The 20,195-nt window shown below is 33.7% G+C and overlaps 1 protein-coding gene across 1 annotated transcript in view; it reads left to right on the forward strand.

Annotated features, from left to right (window-relative positions):
* The window catches only part of KLHL1 (kelch like family member 1), a 451,195-nt gene that overhangs the window by 419,677 nt on the left and 11,323 nt on the right, over nucleotides 1-20,195 (forward strand). Inside the window, exons 8-9 of the mRNA XM_066383706.1 lie at nucleotides 624-786; nucleotides 13,128-13,340. Coding sequence (XP_066239803.1) covers nucleotides 624-786; nucleotides 13,128-13,340 — 376 coding nt within the window. The remainder of the gene's footprint in view (nucleotides 1-623; nucleotides 787-13,127; nucleotides 13,341-20,195) is intronic.

The raw sequence follows: 20,195 nt of genomic DNA on the forward strand, positions 1-20,195 counted from the left end.
GACCTTTAAGGTGAGAAGGGTTACTGAATAGAAAAAAAGAAATATTTCATAACTTAAAAAACATCAATTCAGCAGGAAAAGAAATAAATTTCTAAATATGGATGGATACACATAATATTGAAATAAAGTAAGAAAGAAAAAATATATAATATATTAGAATTTTCTTATTAAAAATATCAAAAAAATAAAGTAAATAAAAATATCACGGGTAGAAATTGAAGAAATTCTTAATAAAATAAATATTTTGTCCTAATTGATGCTACCTTGTTCAGTGCAACATTACTTAGAGTAATGAGGTATTTTCATCGCAGGATAGAAATATTCGTCTAAGTAGATGCACAAGATATATCATCTATTTTTAGAACTTGTTTTTTTCACGCAGGTATAAATAAAATAATTTGTTTTAACTTATAAAGCATGTAGGTCATAATATTTTTTTGGTTCTCAATCTTTTTCACTTTATGCAATGATTCCATTTTAGTAAATAGTTGCTACCTCGTTGCAATTGTTTCTTAATAAGCTAGAGCCTATTCTGAATAGCATCATAAGTTTTACTATCAATTTGATTTTTAAAACCTCACTGTGAAATAAACCCATTCAGTTTTCATTTCTCCATGTTTTAGGTGTGACTGTACTTGAAGGCCCAATTTATGCGGTGGGAGGCCATGATGGCTGGAGCTATCTGAACACAGTGGAGAGGTGGGACCCCCAGAGTCAGCAGTGGACTTTTGTAGCCAGTATGTCAATTGCCCGAAGCACGGTTGGTGTAGCAGCATTGAATGGCAAGTGAGTAGATTTTAATTTTTTTATCTGAAAATGATTTTTGCAACCCAGGTCAAGTAGCTCAGTTGGTGTCATCCCCATATGCCAAGGTTGTGGGTTCAATCCCAGTCAGGGCACACATAAGAACCCACCAATAAATGCATAAATAAGTGGAACAAAAATTTATGTTTCTCTCTCACTCTCCTTTCCTCTTTCTCTAAAATAATTCAATCAATTTTTTAAATGCCCTGAAATAAAGTTTTTGAGAGAATATTTTTATAAAATAACTTTTAGTAAGCTGGCTTAATAATCTTTTTAAAATATCTTCAGTTGTTTTATTTTTTTTAATTTAGTCATCATGAATAAGTGCCAAACCAAAACTGCATATTTTGCTGGTTGTCTGTCTTATAAAACAGAAACCAAAACTTTTTCACATGAATTGCCGATTAAAGATATATCAAATATATTCCATGAGAATTATATCCGCTAAAGATCTTCATACTTATATCCTTTCTGAGGAGCCTTCAAAAAGCTACTAAAAGTTTGGTGCCCAATATATAATTTTTGCATAATTATACCAGTCTGGTCACTTTTCACCATTTCTATTTCTATCACTCTAACTCAGGAATTCTCAACCTTAACACTGTTTATATTTTGAGCCAGATAATTTTGTACTGGAGGTGAGGCTCTGTCATGTGTGTTTTAGGAAGTTCAGCAGCATACTGAGCTATCCACTAGATGTTAGTTATACTCTGACCCCAATGTAACAACCAAAAGAGTCTTCAGACTTTGCCAAATGTCCTTTGGGGATGGCAAAATGACCTCCTCTCATTCCCTTGAGAACCCCTGCCTAAACAAAGTTAATAATAACACATGTTGCCTGGACAATTGCTCAGCCTAACTATCTGGTCTCCCTACACTTTCCTCTACAGTCCATTTGCTAAAGAAGCCAGATCAATTCTTTTACACAAGCAAATAATGTGAGTCTTCTTCAAGGGCTCTTTTTGCAATTAGAATACAATGTATATTTTTACCTAACCAGACCTTTTAGATTTTGTCCCCGACAACTCCTTTTTCTCCTCTGCATATTAGCTAAGTTGCCCTTTTATCTATACCTTGAATACATATGTCAAGCTTTAATGCAACTCAGTCTTTTTGAGCTTGTTTTTTTTTTTTTTTTCCTTTCTCTGGGATGCTGTTTCTTCCAAATCTAATGTGCCTGGATCCTTCTCACTGTTCAGATTTTATCCTAAAATTTGTTCACATGAAGTTATTTATTATCCATTATATTTGAAATAGACCACACTGTATACTTTTCCAAATTACTTACTGGTCTTGAATTTCAATCAAATAATTGATTTTTATCTCTTCACTAGTTTTAAATGTTCAATAATTATTGAGATTTTATATGTATCACTTGTTATTATATCCCTAAGCTTAATACACGTTCACTATATCTACTGAGAAAATGTTGACTAAATTTCCCTGTCCAATTTAATTACTTAATAACCTTTGCTACTGTAAATGTTTTTTCTAAATATGAGTGAGTGTGTATATTTACAAAGTTACTATTTTAACACATTGTTTAAAAATATACTGATTATTTCACCTAAGCTATATATATTTTCATGGCATTAAAAGCTCTTGAAAATTCAAATTTCAATGGCCATGCAGTAGTCTGCCATATGTAAAAACAAAACAAAACAAAAAAACCTATATGAAACCTAACTGTAAGTCAGTAGTCTCTAATTCTCTATTTCTTTGCATCAAAAGTATTAAAATATATCTAAATACTTACATCTAAAATTATTATATCTAGAATATTTTCAAAATTAATTATATAAAAAAGAATTAGTTTCAGGTTTAAAATAAACATTTTAAATATTTTCTTTAATAGGATTTTGTTCCATAAATGCCTTTTCCTCCCAGAATTTTATTTGTTTTCCATTTAAACTGGAAGATTTTGTCTTCTATATCATAGATTCAATCATTGATATTTTATTTATAATTTTTATTTTCAGTGCAGATTTAAAATTTTGCATTTTAATTTTTCTTACATAATATTCTTGACTCCTTCCTTCTACTTATATCATAAGCATCTTATTTCAATTGAGTGTGCTACCTTATCATTTTATCTTTAAAATTTCTTTTATCAACAAATGTGTATTTCTTAATTTTTTGAGAGCACAGTTTACTTATTTTTCCCAGAAAGCACAAGTTGCAAGTATATACTTTCTTTGCTTGCATAGTAAGCTACTCTGATGTTAAGGAAGGACTATTATAGATACATTGTTGTGCTTCATTTTTTTAATGTACTATTTGTTATTTGTCCTATCAGAATATTTAAGTCTCTTAATTTATCTCAAAGTCAGCATGTTCAGTTGTTCTCAAAATCCTACTCTAAAATATTTTATTAAAAGTTTAATTAGTGTCAGTATAGTTATTATTTCAAAAATCTATTAAATGAAAAAAGAATGGTGGAATAGAAACATGGAAAGCCAAAGTAAATTGCTACCTTTCAATTTAGTTTCACTTTTGTGTTTGGTAAAGCTACTTTGTTGCAGCATAGTTTTAACTATCAAACTATCAAACTTTCTACTAGTACTATCTTTCACATCAAACAATAACTGTAGACATTCCTGCTGTGTGTGTGTGTATTATATATATATAATTTAAACTATATTTGTTAAGAAAAGTCCAGACTCCTATCATTGCTACCTTGGAAAATATTGTATACAAGTGAAAAGATTTTAAATGACATACACCTTACTGATCCCATAAAATGAGATGCTATACAAAAATGCTATACAAAAATGGTTAGAGGTTTGCTACAATAGCTCCTTAGTTATACTGAGATTTGCCTGAAGTGGAAATTAAAACTTATTACCAAATGTCCATCTACCAATCATCTGTAAGTTATTTCTTGGAATTGGTTCTATGTGAATTAGATGCATCCCATTTCCTACTTCTCTCTAAATAGATTGCTAAAATTCTGTATACCTTTTAATAACAATTATATATATACATATATATTTCATTTGTGTTAATATTGTCATTTTAATTTATAAAGAATATATATTATTAATATCGGTTTACTACCTATATGTATCTTTCTTTTTTGAAAGGATTGTTTTTCCTTAACAGTACAATATTTTATAGAACACTTCATTTGGAAATTAATAAAAATCTTGCCTTCTTCTACATTGAATTAATAAAAAAATAAATTTCCCTACAGGCATATTTATTTATGGAATGTAAAACTTAAAATAACAGAATAAACATTTCTCTTAGATGTTAAATATTTAAAATTCCTATACAAAAAAGCATAAACTTTTTCTAGCCTTTTTACTTTTTTTAATATTTATATAGAGGTAAGAATCCATTTGTTTATTGGTTGTTTTGTTTGTTTTTTTCTTGCCTCTTACATTAATGCTTAATGGGATAATTTGTTGCATTCTTTAGAACAGTGTTTTTTAAATGCCAGTCTGCAGACTGGTGCCAGTCAGCCAGAAATTTTATTTTGATCTGGAAAAGAGTTAACCACCCTGACATTGTATGAAGATTGTAGACCCAGTGATCTTAGTCGAATTCACATATGCTCAGGATGATTGCCCTTTATCAGCTTGTATCATCGATGAAAAAACTATTGAGGTTGTCTCAGATATCTTTGGAACTTGTAGGCTTGTTAAGAGAAACTTGCACTGTGAAGAGCATTTACAGATCATATACAATAGACAAAAACATTCAAGCAAACTTATGTAGTAGTCAATGCATTGTACTCGTGGAATTTGGAAATCAAGCACCAGCTTGTATGGTGCATTGCTATGTACGATAACATAAAACTTTACTTCTTGCATGTTGCCATTTCTGACTGTCTAGGTAACTGGTCCCAAGTGTAAAAAAGTAAGAAACTACTACTTTAGAAGATGAATATCTCATTGACACAGCAAATTGTTCAATGGGGATGAGAAATATCTCTACATCTTTATTATCTTATTCATTTGCAGCATTGTTTTGTAAGGAGAATACATACACACAGACTCTATTAGAGTTACTTATCTTATTCTAGATTTTTAATAATTACCTTGCATTTTAGCTTTGTGATCCTTCCCTAATACTTAACTACTTCACTTCAAAATATCTTAATATATATATGTGTGTGTTTTGTTAAAGATCTTTTCCAAACTCAATCAGAAACAAATGGGATAAAATTTTGATAAATAAATTAACAGCAATGTTTTGTAAAGTTCATATGTTGTTATAATTGTATTGTTGTTTCAATTCTAATGTCTCTTTTAAATTGGTTATATACATGAAATTCATTATTTGGGATTTCTTTTCTTAAACTCAGTGATAGGAAATGAGGCAGAGACGAACTCCCACATGTGCCCTGAATGGGATCCACCCAACAAGCCCACTAGGGAGTGATGCTTTGCTCATCTGGGGTGTTGCTCTGTTGTTCAGCAACCAAGCTTTTCTTAGCACCTGAGGCAGGACCCATGGAGCCATCTTTAGTGCCTGGCCAACTCACTCCAATTGAGCCATAGCTGCAGGGAAAGAAAAGAGCCAAAGAAAGAGAGAGAGAGCAGTGAGACAGGGAGGGATGGAGAAGCAGATCAGATGGGCTTCTCCTGTGTGCCCTGACCAGGAATTGAACCCTGGACATCCACATGCTTGGCCAATGCTCTACCACTTAGCCAACTGGCTAGGGCTATTCGGGATATTTTTTTCTTGTATTTTTTGGCCAGCTAGAATATTTAATATCTTAATAAATCCTATTTTACTCTAATACCAAATATCAGAATGTGATAGTATTTTTTTTTTATTAAGTGAAAAGTAGGGAGACAAAGAGACAGAATCTTGCTTGTGCTCCCACCAGCATCCACCCGGCAAGCACCCTATTGGGCGATGCTCTGCCCATCTGGGGCAGCTTCTTCATTGCTTGGCAACTGAGCTATTCCAGCACTTGAGGTGAGGCCCTGATGCCATCCTCAGTGCCCAGGGCTAACTTGCTTGAATGAGCCATAGCTGCAGGGTAGGGGAGAGACTGTGTGCCCAGACTGAGAATTGAGCCCAGGACTTCCACACGTGGGGCCGATGCTCTATCACTGAGCCATCTGGCCCGGGCCAGAATGTGGTAGCATTTAAAGCTTTTACTTTTTAATTAAGTACATTTTCCCAAATTTTAATCTTATTCTATGAAATAGTTTGAAAGATGTGCCATTTACTTCAATTAATCTTTCTTCTTTTAAACAAAATAGTACAGCTCTCAGTGGGTATCTCTCCCAACCTTGGGATGATTTAATGGCCTCAAAATTCTGTGGCTTGATGACTATCTACTAATGTCTTCTAGCTTTTTCTGTTTTACTCAGAATGAAACAAAATCACCAGAAAGTGATCTTTCTCCTTAGACCCATAGCAGAAAATCATTTCAACCTCCCTCTCCGACAGTTGTTGTTTTTTTCCTCATCTCTACTGAAGTATGTTTTCCCTGCTGTGTTTTTACATCTCATCAATGTGTCGTTCTAACTTGCTGCTTCTCTGAATATTATTTTGAATACTTTTCCCAATTAAAGTTAATACAATTAGTGAACAATCCTCTTTAATTTGTATTATTTACAATACCATTTTCTTTGTATTTTTTTTTTCTGAAGCTGGAAATGGGGAGAGACAGTCAGACAGACTCCCGCATGCGCCCGACCGGGATCCACCTGGCACGCCCACCAGGGACGATGCTCTGCCCACCAGGGGGAGATGCTCTGCCCCTCGGGGGCGTCGCTCTGCCGCGACCAGAGCCACTCTAGCACCTGAGGCAGAGGCCAAGGAGCTATCCCCAGCGCCCGGGCCATCTTTGCTCCAATGGAGCCTTGGCTGCGGGAGGGGAAGAGAGAGACAGAGAGGAAGGAGGGGGGGGTGGAGAAGCAAATGGGCACTTCTCCTATGTGCCCTGGCTGGGAATCAAACCCGGGTCCCCCGCACGCCAGGCCAACTCTCTACCGCTGAGCCAACCGGCCAGGGCTACAATACCATTTTCTATGGAAAAAAACAAGAAATTAGTTTATGGCTTAAAATTAATTCATGTATTCTGATGAATTTAAGGACAAAACATGTCAATTTCATGAAACATTTTGGTCAGTCTTCCAGTAGGAAAGGTTAAGCTAAGCAGTAGCTACATCATCTTATGCCTGCACAGCCACAGACGTTGCAGTGTGGTAACTGACCATACAAGATCTCAGAGTCCCTGAATATCTTCACCAGTGTTTCATTGTGTTCCTTCTGTGCTTTCTGCTTTAGTTTGGTTCTTTCGATCTTTATTTGGTACTGAAAAACTCTTTCTTGTTTGTTTATATTTACTTCCTGAGTTAGTTCATAAAGCAGGTACTGACACTGTCTAACAACTCCATAAAGAGCTTGGATTTTAATAAAGATGTGCTACTGTCCCTAGAGATTCTTCAAAACAACTGAGTTTGTTTCATGATTCCATCCAAAACTGACTCACTCATTATTTCAAAAATCTAATGTTAGTAATATTCACAGAAGAGTTGTAACTTTGGTAAGTTGAGATTTCAGCAGTTGCAGCCTGAAGTTTATACAGCTTGAAGAATTATGTGAACAGGCATTAATGTCTATTGTTTTTTCCAATATGTCTTGATATCTAGCACAGTAACTAACTGAAGCCCAAAGTTGTCACTTGATTGGTGATTTCCAAGACCCCGCTTCTACTTCTGCATTCACATTTTGGTGTTCTTTTTCTTAAAGGCTAGAATTTAAACTTTAGATGAAGTTTTACATGATAAGCAATTTATATTAAAATTGTATTATTCTAGATACACAGTTTAAAAAAGTGAAATTCTTGTTTGCAGAGTCTCACTTGGGAATGCTAATAGGCTCAGGAGATTTGTATATTGCCTCCTGGAAAAAATGATCTTTAAGCTGCACTTCATTGTTTTAACAGATTTCTAGAAAGTGGGGAGACACTACAATGAGAAGGAACAATTGGTGTCAAATCTTTGAGTGTGAAATACAAATAGAAAAAAAGTTGAATTTGACTGGGATATAAAGAAAAAGAATGACCCTAAGAGATTTGTTATTAAAGTAGGCCTCAGTTCATATGACAACCTGACTAAGGTAAAGACATTGTAAATGTTAAAAAGGACAGTAATATGGTTACATTTCAATTTGATAGAGATCACTCTGGTTGAAGAACAATTTATAATTGTTCAAAGAAATCCCATCATAATAGTAAATTGGCTAATACATATTCCAGTGGTTCAAAGATATTCTTGCTAAATCATGCCTCGGTACAAGAATGTATAAGAAAAACACACAACTCATTTATGTCCACAGTTTGAGCACAGCTAATACCAGACTCCACAGTCTGGTGTCCTGTGTCCTTTATGGTGTAGAATGCTCCCTTTTTCTCCATTCTCCACTCTTACCTTGTCCCTATACTCATCCTATGCTCCAGACATACTGAATTACTCCGATTCTCTAAACATGCTATGATTTTTCACACCCTTTGCCTTTTCACATACTCATATCTCCGCTTTAATTTTCTTTTCTTTTTTTCAACTGAGAAGAGGGGAGATAGAAAGACACATTCCCACATGTGCCCTGACAGGGATTCATCCAGCAACCCCCATCTGGGGCTGATGCTCTGCCCATGTGGGACCATGCTCACAACAGAGCTACTTTCAGCACCTGAAGCAAGCGGAGGCTTCATGGAACCAGCATTAACCCCACCCCTGGGCCCAATGCACTTGCACTAAAACTAATGAAGCCATTACTGCTGGAGCAGAAGAGAGAGATAGAGAGAGAAATGATAAAGGGAAGGACAGAGAAGCAGATGGTCATTTACTCTGTGTGACCTGACTGTGAAATGAACCTGGGACATTCACGTGCTGGGCCAACACTCTACTGCTGAGCCAACTGGCCAGAGTCCATACTATCTTATTAAAAATATTTGTAGATAAAGCGACTTTAGAAGATATAAACAGTGCCTTTATTTGAGCAGAGAGCAGACTTCTTCTTTGATCAGAATAATAACATCTTCCTTCAGAGCAAAGTATTGGTAGGTTTGTTGGCATCCTGTTTTAAAGAGTAAGCATTTTTTAAAGTCAGTGTTTCTCAAATATGAGACAAACCCACTGTGTATGCAGCATTTACCTGAGTCTCTCTGTATCAACCTGGTGGGATTTCTAAGGACAAGAAGAAAAATCTACATAAAGGTCATTCTGTCTATTGTGCTGTGAGTAATAGTCATTTTTCTCTGACCCAGGGATCTTGTGTCTTCTCCCAGCATCTATGAAATGGTGGTAGGTTAATCTGTTAGCTTCCAGGCAGGATTAAATTTTTCAAGTAAAAAAAATTTCACAGTTCAAGATAATGGGTCACACTCATTATGGGTCACACTATGGCACAGTTAGTGAGAAACAGCCTGAATTTCAAATACCTGCAAAGCCACTTCACACACATATCAACCCATATCTTAACTAATACAAGATTTATTTCCTGGAACTGCTATTTTGTAGTTACTAGAATATTAAATATGTGACCCTCACTTAGATGGGCACATGGCAACTGGATTTCTCAATATTGAGACCTGGTCAATAAATTTAGGTAGAGCTCCTCTGTATGATGAGTAAACATACATTACAGAAAACTGGGTAAGGCTCAGATCCTTGCCATCCTCAGCAAAATTCTAGAAGAGTTTAATTAAATCAGGAATATGTCTGATCTCCTGCCAATTTTTGGCTTGCAAGGGAAATAGTGGTTAATATGCATAGCAAACTTATCTATGACCTTGATGATTCTTAAGAACATTGGGCTTTTTGTCTTTTTTCTCATTGCCATGGAATAAAATTCCAACTCTAGAGTACAGCACACAAACCCCTTCATTTTCCCTCTAATCTTTTCATTCTGCCAGCTGTATCTCTTCTTTCCCTCCATCACTACCACCTCTTCCATCAACATGACATACCTGCCACTTGTTATTTATAACCTGCAATGACCTTTCATGCCCCTGTCTTTACTCATAATGCTTTCCCTGTATGTAATGCTTTCTCCTACTTCTTCATCTTTCAAATTTCTTCTCATCTTTCAACTCTAAGTTAAAATGTCACATTTCCTTTCTCCCTGTGAAATTGTCAGCTGTCATTTCCTATGTTGTCAGGGCAAAGATTCTTCTCTGCTCTTCAGATTCTCAACATCTAATTCATCATTGTAGTGAAACAAAGCAGTTGATCAATCTAAACTATAATTAAATAGATTGTGAGGGGAAAGCTGAGAAGATAACCTTTGATAATTGTCCTTAAAGATTGGTGCATATCTCCCCATATTTATTCTCACTACTTAGACTATATTGTTTATCTCCCTTGCTTATTTTTTATAACTTTAATCATAGTTATAGTAATAGTTATTATTATTGTTACTTATTTTTACATTCTAATTCTTAGTCACTTAAATTTATTATAATACATTTCAAAATAAGTTTCAAGTGTAATATAAGTTTCAAAATAAGTGGATTATATATTTGTATATTTTAGCATTTTAAATACTTTCAGAATAAAAAATGCATGACATATTACTGAACAGAAATGATGTATTATCAGCAATGCTGTGTTTAGATATAGCAATACTATAATTTATCACTTTTATTTTTATAAATAAGTAGAGCAACTTAAAGTCGATAATTTCTTTAAAACAAAAAGCAAGAGGGGGTAATACTTTTCTTATGTATAAACTATGTACCTCATGTGATAATACCTACCCAATAAGCAAAATTCCTGCAAAAAGTATTTAGTTAAATTTTGAGTTATATCTTCAACTTAAATAAAACATAAAAATAAGTGAAGTTTAGATTATGTAAAGTGTTTAGGAAGGTAAAAACATCTGAATGAATAATTATTTCACTCCTGGGTGCCTTTGCAAGCTAAATAGTCCATTACTTGTTTTTCAAAATGCTCCTATTGGTTAATATCAACATGTTACAAGATTGAGAGCTAGCAGACAATTTGTGAGTAATCAAGCAAAAAGGCATTATGTCCATAAAGGGTGCACTTGGACAATCAGAAACATTTTATCATGGCAGGAATTAAAAAAATCATAAGATTTAAAATAATGTTTCCTGAATTTGATTCAGTTTAGCTATTATATATTAGAGTCATTAAAGGATATTAGAGCATAAATTTGTAAATATAAGACCTGATTTATTTTATATGCTAAGCAGTATCTTCTTGTGCATTTGTTTATAAATTGAAAAGTATAGAATTAAGTCTATCAATATATTAAGTATAATATCCATGAACAAGGCAAAAATTTTATAACAGCTAATCTTATTCAAGCACAAGCAAGTCATATCACCCTTCTACTTAAAAATAACTAACTAAATAATAATAAAGTAAAAAAGGCCCTAGTCAGTTAGCTCAGTAGATTGAGTATTGGTATGTTGTATGGATATCCCGGGTTCAATTCCCAGTCCAGGCACACAAAAGAAACAACCATCTGCTTCTCTCCCCTCCCCCTTCCCTCTTTCTTTCCTTCCCACAACCCCTGGCTCCATTCATTGGAGTGCCAGCCTGGGTGCTGAAGATAGCTCGATTGGTTGAGTGCATCAGCCTGAGGAACTAAAAATAGCTCAGTTGATTGAGTAATGGTCCCAGATGAGGGAACTGGGTGGATCCTGTTCTTTGTGCATGTGTGAATCTGTCTAAGTAAATAAAAATAAAGTGTCTTAGGATGTTCTGTTTCACTCAGGGGGCATGTCTACAAATACTTGTATGAAGTTCAGCCTGTACTCTCCCCCTCCCACCTAGTCTGCTACACCAGCCTCAGTTTCTGCTCCTGCCACTCTGGTTTCCAAGCTGCTCCTGAAACTTTGTACACACCTATTCGATCTGCCTCGAATCTTCTCCTTCAGATATTCCTGCAGTCACATCCAACCACTACTGTCTTCAAATTTTTGTGTAAACATCATCTTCTCAGTGAGACCTTTCCTGATCATACATTTAAAATTTTAACCACAAAAGCCCCTTACCAGTTGTGTTCTTGATCCTAATTCCCTGTTCTGTCTATAGCACTTAAAACTTTATAAATATGTATATATGTTTATTTTGTATGTTATTCTACCCTTCCTCCAGAAGAATTGAGTGCAGAGATTTTCTTCCTCTTTTCTTCATGAATATATTTGCAAAACTTTTTAGATAATATGCATGTAGCACAAAGTATGCATTAAAAATGTATGTTGAACAAATAAATACATGCTACTCTATACTTCATTATGATGAAATTTTCATGGCTGTGATCAAATAGATAATATTTTTTTATTGTCTACTTTATTGGAAATAGACATTATACTTCTAATTATTTAAGTATCAATTATGCTATAGTACTTAATCTCCTGGGTACATAGCATTTTTCTCATTAATTAAATAACTATAGAAAATAAGTATATTAAGTAAGTTTCAGCAATATTCAATCATACTAACATCACTGCATACTTTTTTTCTCGAAATTCTTTTTTATCTATAATACAATAGCTCTAGTATAAATACTGATTAAGAAAGCTGACGTTATGACAGTACTGTCTAAATATTCCATTTATTTAGCATTCTAAACTGTAGGGACAGAACCCAGGAGTAGGCATCCTTTATTTGCTAGTGCAAACCAAATGCTGATAAAGTAACGATAGTGTTTTCATTTAATTATTGTCATTTTCAAGAAAAATTAGAGTTAAATATATCTTATATATATATTTGTGCTTTCCTAACTTCAGTTTTATTTTTATTGAATTTATTGTGGTGGCATTAATAAAATTATATGTTTAAGTGTATAACTCCATAATACATGATCTGTATACTGTATTGTGTATTCACTACCCCAAATCAAGTCTCTTTCCATCACCATTTATTCCCTGTTTACCTGCTTCTACCTCCCCCACCTCCCTTTCCCTCTTATAATCATCATACTGTTGTCTGTGCCTATAAATCTCTTCCCTTTGCTTAATCCCTTCACTTTTTCATCTAGCTGCTTTACTCTATATTTTAAAAAACAATTCTACAATATTTATTAAAATAATATGCTAACATATTGAATTATTATGCCATAAGAAGCTTAAATATCTAATACTGTAGAAATAATAGAGATTAGAAAATTGTTTTAATTTCATTTGATATACTACATATTAGAATGATGGCAACTCTCAGCATATGCAATTATTTATAGAGTACCTTTAACAAAAATGGCCATGTGGAGTATTGTATTTCAAATATATTTGAGGTTCATATTGTGATTGAAATGTATTTTTAAAGAATTTCTCTTTTCTATGCTATAGCATTAAATCGTGTTTTTTCAATTGTGCTTTTTAGGTTGTATTCAGTTGGAGGTCGTGATGGAAGTTCGTGTTTGAGTTCAATGGAGTATTATGACCCTCATACAAATAAGTGGAACATGTGTGCTCCAATGTGTAAGAGAAGAGGGGGTGTTGGAGTAGCCACATGCGATGGTTTTCTTTATGCAGTAGGAGGTCATGATGCTCCTGCTTCAAATCACTGTTCCCGGCTACTAGATTATGTAGAAAGGTAAGACCTCAAGGACACTGCTATGGCAAAGAGACAGTAAAAATTACAGTGACGCCTAATTCAAGAGTGTGAAAACTACATAATTTAGGAAAGGAAATCCCAACTCTTAGAGCTGCTTCTCTCTCTCACACACACACATACATGCACATGAACACACACACATTTACACACACACTTTATTTTCTCTTGTTTTTTCCCCTTCCTTCTTCCATTTCTTCCTTCCTTTCTTCCTTCCTTCCTTCCTTCCTTCCTTCCTTCCTTCCTTCCTTCCTTCCTTCCTTCCTTCCTTCCTTTCTTTCTTTCTTTCTTTTTTTCTTCAACTATTTATGTAAAGCCCTACATTTTTGTACAAGGTTTTAAAGTAATCTTTAAACTTCTCCTTAACATATTTTAAAAGTTTGGTTAAAATATAATTTTAAGTAATTTTTAAATTAATGATATTTGTTAAGCCTTCTTTAAAAATCAGATGATTTTATTTGTTCTATTTCATTATATTCTTTTTGTGCTACTACTTCCTTCAAACTCTGAGGGTGAATTATAGACTTTTATGTTGCACATTTTTTTATGTAACACAGACTAATTAGAGCTATATTGTTTATAATCCTGGTGTATAGAGAAAGTATAGGTCTTTTTTAAAGTCTTCCTAAATGACCAGATGCAAAAAGTCTGAAGAGGAATGCACCAGACATTTTCTGGCATGGTTGTATCTAAGTTCTCTTTAATGATCATGCATCATTTAGAACTATTATATTGTATGCAGTAAGAATTAAAGAGTTAGAAAAAATCATGGCGATGTTTCCTATTACATAAGGATACGTATTCATATATGGGGAAGTGAGAATAGAGAATATTGAGGTTGATTGTTTTATGAACTGCAATAGGATAAATAATTCTACTGTATCGAATAACTTCAAAACTCAATGACTTAACAAAATGATGTCCTCTTTTTACTTGTTCTATATCTCCATGACAATTCCATAATGTTATTGCTGTGGTGCCCAGAGTGACAAATAAATTGCAATATTAACACTGCTGTTCTCTATTTCAAAAAGGAAAAGCCAGAGTAGTAAATTGTTCTCTTAAAGATTCCACCTGCAAGTAATATAATTCTCTTTTTTCATGTGATGTGATAAACAAGTCACATGGCCACCAAAGTCTTTATGAGGGTAGGAGGACAGTATCCTAAATATTCCCTGGAAGAAGAATAGAATATTTGGTTAATCACATGGATGAACAAAACCAATTTCTTTCTTGATATTAAAAAAACACACATATCCTGAATACTTATGCTTGTAAATGGTAGTTAAGTGTTATGTACAGTCAGTGAGAGAAAAGTGCTGTTTCTCACTTATGATACTTTTTCCTAAAGATATAGGTTATTTTTACTAAAAATAAAGCAAATGGCGAGAAATAGTTTTAGTAAACAAGATTTGTTCAAACTTAAGCCACTTCTTAGATAAAATATAGAAACCTGTTTAATTGTATTGCTACTCTGTACATTTTTATATACACAAACATGCAATCATTTATTTTTTAAAAATACTTCTAATAGACTGACAGCTTAACCACATTTTTCTATTGCTAAATTCTTGGGAAAAATGATAGCAAATACATTATATAAATGCTTCTAATAAAATATTTCATATACATTTTCTTCTAAAATTACTGTATAATATATTGAAATGATGTTTATGAATGGAGGCACACATAATTCAGTCTAGGAATAAATTTATGGTGCAAAATTAGATTTAAATAAGCATAGCTATTTTAAATTATAAGAGTGTAGTGGAAATAAGCAGCTTAAGTAATGCAGAACCACACGACATTATCATGATTCTTATTCGAGCACACACTACGTATCAGATTAATAGTATTTTTGCACTTTCTGTAACATATATTTTATATTGGTGATTTCACATGTATATCAACAATAAATCAGAATATATAATGGTATCTTGAATTATTTCGTACCTATAATGTAAAGAATGTTTTTTAGTATATAGTCATAGGCAAACAAATTATTAAGAATAGCAAGAAGTAGTATACATGCTATATTTTAAAGATAAATAGGTGGATAGGTAAATGGACAAATTTTATTATAGGACAATAATTATGGAAATGTAAAGGTATTATATAATGGTGATGTTAAAGTACAGTTGTATAATGTTTACGAGAAAATGTAGAGAGTCATACTGTCTTAAACTCAAAGAACATTAGTACTTCAAATGAAAGCAGATAACAAGGCGGAGACTGAGGATGAATAAGGACTTTAGAATACTTGATAGAAAAGTAAACCTTATTTTTTAGCCAAGATTTACTCTACTGAAAACATCTTAGGGGACAAAAATCAATGTCCAAAATATGCGGTAAATTATAGCAAATTTAGGCACAGAAGGAGCAATCCATTAAAAAAAAGCATATACACCCATCTGTTTAGTTATTGAATAAATATTGTATGACATATGTTTTTTATTGTGCTACATAGCACTTAAAATCTACTGAAGAAAGAGTAAAAAGAACCCATCTAATTACACGTCTTTAAGACCACAAATTAGAAAACAGACCATGGGTCAGAAAATATGCTGAAAGGATCAGTTCCACTGTGGGCTAATAACAGATCAGGGCCACCTTTGCCCTCAAATCTGCATCCCAGTAATGAGACCTGGTAGGAGAGTAGTCTCAAAATAATAGGAACCTCCTACACCAGCCTTTGTAATACCCACTCTTGCTTTCTTCAGTCTTTTTTCCTATAGTACCGACAGATTTTTCCGTAATGCAGATTTGCTTTGAAAGCACAATAGTTTTTATTAGTGTAAATTATCTATATTATAATGAGAAAATTATTTGTTTTACAAGAATTTTTTTCACTTAACAAAGTTCTGTTTGCTGATACTGATTAAGGGTAGCTATTCCATGCCCATATTACTCTATTTGGCACAATTTCTGGCACAGAGTAAATATACAGTAAGCATCTCGTGAATCAGTCAGAAACTAAGAAAAAGGAGCCTCAAATTTCTCAGATGGTTCTCTCACAGAGCTGACAGTTAGGGCTAGCTGTCATCTCACAGCTTAGCCAAGGCTTTAACCAGAGCACCATGGCTCTCCTCTAATACACTCTCCTTGTGGCTTGGACATTGCACCAGATGGTGGGGCTCAAAGAAGAGAAGTGTTCAACACAATGATTCATTAAACTTCTGCTTGCATCACACTTGCTAAAGTTACATTGGCCAATGCTCATCATGATGAGGTGAGAATGGAACTTCTCAAAGTCATGACACTAAGAGGCTTGCTTCATTAGATAAGAGCCAGCAAACTTACAATTTACAATTGTATTTATATTTTAAAGTAATTTTTTTGTCCTAAAATCAGAAAAATTAGGGGATCAGGGAAAATACAGATTCTCTAGTACTTTCAGCCTTTTATATAGTGCATTTTCACCAATGAAATAAAAGTTGGTTTTGCATCCTCTTTGCATAACCAACTTTCTTTGACTTGTCATTTGTTTTTCTGATGTTCGTGTTTAATAAAAAAAAAAAATCAAAAGCTTTTTTTTCTATTGCTTCATATTCATTTTGAATTATCCCCTAATTTTTATGATCAGTATATATATATATATATATGCATCTATATTTAATCCTAATTTTATAGCTTTACTTGTTATTAGCTAATTCATCAATCTATGTAGTCAATCACCTGACAAATAATGTAATGTTCATCTTCTTTAATTCTTTTCTTCTTGAATACTCTGAGATCACATAACTTAAATTCTTTCTCAACCTTCGAGAAGCCAGTCTGATTTGCAGCCATTCCATTCTAGTCCCTTGATGGGTGGAAACAGGTGCACCAAAACACATCAAGGTTCACTGATCACCATGTAGAGTGAATAATCTGTAAGACCTCTCTTGCTAGGCCCATGGAAGCAGAGAAGCCATGCAGACCTGTGGTGATGCAAAAGCTAGGTCTATTAAATAATTTATTTAAAAATGATTGAATTCTGACCCTGGCTTGGTAGCTCAGTTGGTTAGAAATTTGTCCCAATAAGTCAAGGTTGTGGGTTTGATACCTGCTCAGGGTACATACAAGAAGCAACCAATAAATGTACAAGTAGCATGTAGTGGTGCAGTGGATATATCATTGGCCTGGAATTCTGATGACCCAGATTCATAACCCCCAGGTGGCCGGCTTGAACATGGGGTCATAGACATGACACCATGGTTGCTGGCTTGAAGCTCAAGGTTGCTGGCTTGAGCCCAAGTTTTTTGGCTTTAGCAAGGGGTCACTGGCTCAGCTGGAGCCCCCCCCTGTCAAGGTACATATGAGAAATCAATCAATGAACAACTATGAATCAATGCTTCTCATCCCTCTCCATTCCTGTCTTTCTGTCCTATATCTTTCTTTCTTGCAGAAAAAAAAAAAAAAAAGCACAAATATGTGGAAGAACAAATTAATGTTTTTCTCACTTTCTCTCTAAAATTAATGAATAAAAATTTAAATATTAAAATAAAAAATTATTCATTTCCATATATTTGTTTAATCAGCTTCGATCCTGAGAAGTTATTTTAAAACTAAAAAAAATACAAAAATGAAATGATAATAATAAAAGCAATAAAATAGAAAACAAACATGCAATAGAGAAGATTTAGAAGAAGCCTAAGTTGTTTCTCTGAATGTTTGCAATAAAAGTTATGAACTACTTGCTAGACTGTCAATAAAAGAAAGAGAAAAAGTGCCTATATAAGAAATCAAAAATTAGACTTTACTGTATATTATGCACACTTTATAAAGAGACTGTTTGAATATGTTTATATAATTACTTGAATTGTTAGCCAAAATAAACAAATTACAGAAAAAAATATTGCCTTAGAAATATTATACAAAAAGAAACAAGAGAAAGAAAAATAATGCTGGCTAAACTATCTCATAAGCATAGTTAAAAATATCCAAAAGAAACATTAGCAAATCAAACTAAGCTATAAATAAAAAGGATGTCTCTCAACAAATTTGAGTTGATTCTTGAAATACTAGACTCTTTAACAGAAAAATGTTAATCAGTATAACTCAATACAGTAATAAAATAAACATCTGAACCTTCGCTAATTTGCTCAGTGGTGGGGCATTGGCCCAGCCTATGGGCAGATGTCAGTGTTCGATTCCCAGTCAGGGCACACAGGAGATTTGTCCCAATAAATCTGCTTCTCCACTACCCCCTCTCTTTTCTTTCCCTCTCTCACTCTCTTTCTTTCTCTCCTTCTCTGAAACCATCGCTCATTTGGAGCAAGTTGGCCCTGGGCAATGAGGATGGCTCCATGAGGGCCTCAACTTCAGGCGTTAAAGAGGAGCTTGGTTGCTGAACAGGAGAGCAGTGCCCCAGGTGGACAAAGCGTTGCCTCCTGGTCAGCTTGCCAGGTGGAACCTGGTCAGGATGCAGGCAGGGGTCTCTCTGCTTCCCCTCCTCTCACTAAATAAAATAAATAATAAAATAAAAATAATAACATCTGAATATATTCAAAAGTAATGCTAAAACTAAACATTTATTATAATAATGTCTCAACAAATTTGGAAAAGAAATTAATACAAAAATTAATGGTCTGATATTAAAATATTTTATTGTGAAATTTTCATTACAATAAAAAAAATGTGATTTGCAATACCACTGTTATTCAACATTTTAATAGAGTAACTAGCCTATAAAAGGAATAAGGCAATAAAGAGAAAGATAGTAACAACTGAAAAGGAATAAATAAAGCTGTCAATATTTAATCTTGCATTATAAATATTTAATGATAATCTATTCAGAATTTAAGTAGAAACTATATTAGATAATGAGTGAATTAATAACGTTGCTATAGACTCAGTCAATATATAAAATTGTATTCCCACCTGTAAACAATAAATGACAAAACTAATGTATAAAAATAACTGGTAAAGGCCCTGGATGGTTGGCTCAGTGGTCAAGTGTCAGCCCAGCGTGTGACTGTTCCAGGTTCAATTCCCGGTCAGGGCACACAAAAGAAGTGTCCATCTGCTTCTCCACCCCTTCTCCTTCCCCTCTCACTTCTCTCTCTCTCTCTCTCTCTCTCTCTCTTCTCCCTTCTGCAGCCATGGCTGGATTGCAGCAACTTGGCCCTAGGTGCTGAGGATGGCTCCATGGTCTCTGCCTCAGGTGCCAAAAAATGGCTCTGTTTGCAACAGAGCAAGAGCCCCTGATGGGCAGAGCATCACCTCCTAGTGGGCTTGCTGGGTGGATCCCAGTCTGGGCGCATCCAGAAGTCTGTCTCTGCCTCCCTCCCTCTCACTAAATTAAAAAATAAAAATAAAATAAGATAAATTACTGGTAAAAATAGATAAAAATATCTAGTAATAAATTTCACAATGCATATGTAATACATTGAAAGGAAATTTTTAAAAAATATTGAGAAAAGTTCTAAATAAATAGATGGAAATGCATCTTTTAGGAGATTAGAAAATTAAAAATTATAAAAACATGAATTGTACTCTAAATTGACTTATATGTTTAATGCGGTATTTATTAAATTATAAACACTTATAAATTGTGATTGTGGGTCTGCATTCATTAAAATTTAATCTTATAATTTAAATAAAAATAAAATGGGGCCTAAATCCTGAGAACCCTTGGAAGAAACAGATACTAAGAATAATTATAAAATTATTTTGACTGATAATTTCATGATACCTTGTAAGATGTCAATTTTCTTTATAAGAAAAATAAGAATGTTTATTTTTTATTTATTTATTCATTTATTTTTTTGTGACAGAGACAGAGAGTCAGAGAGAGGGACAGACAGACAGTAAGGGAGAGAGATGAGAAGCATCAATTCTTCATTGCGGTACCTT

Source organism: Saccopteryx leptura, chromosome 4 (genome assembly GCF_036850995.1).
Source record: "Saccopteryx leptura isolate mSacLep1 chromosome 4, mSacLep1_pri_phased_curated, whole genome shotgun sequence".
Lineage (NCBI taxonomy): Eukaryota > Metazoa > Chordata > Mammalia > Chiroptera > Emballonuridae > Saccopteryx > Saccopteryx leptura.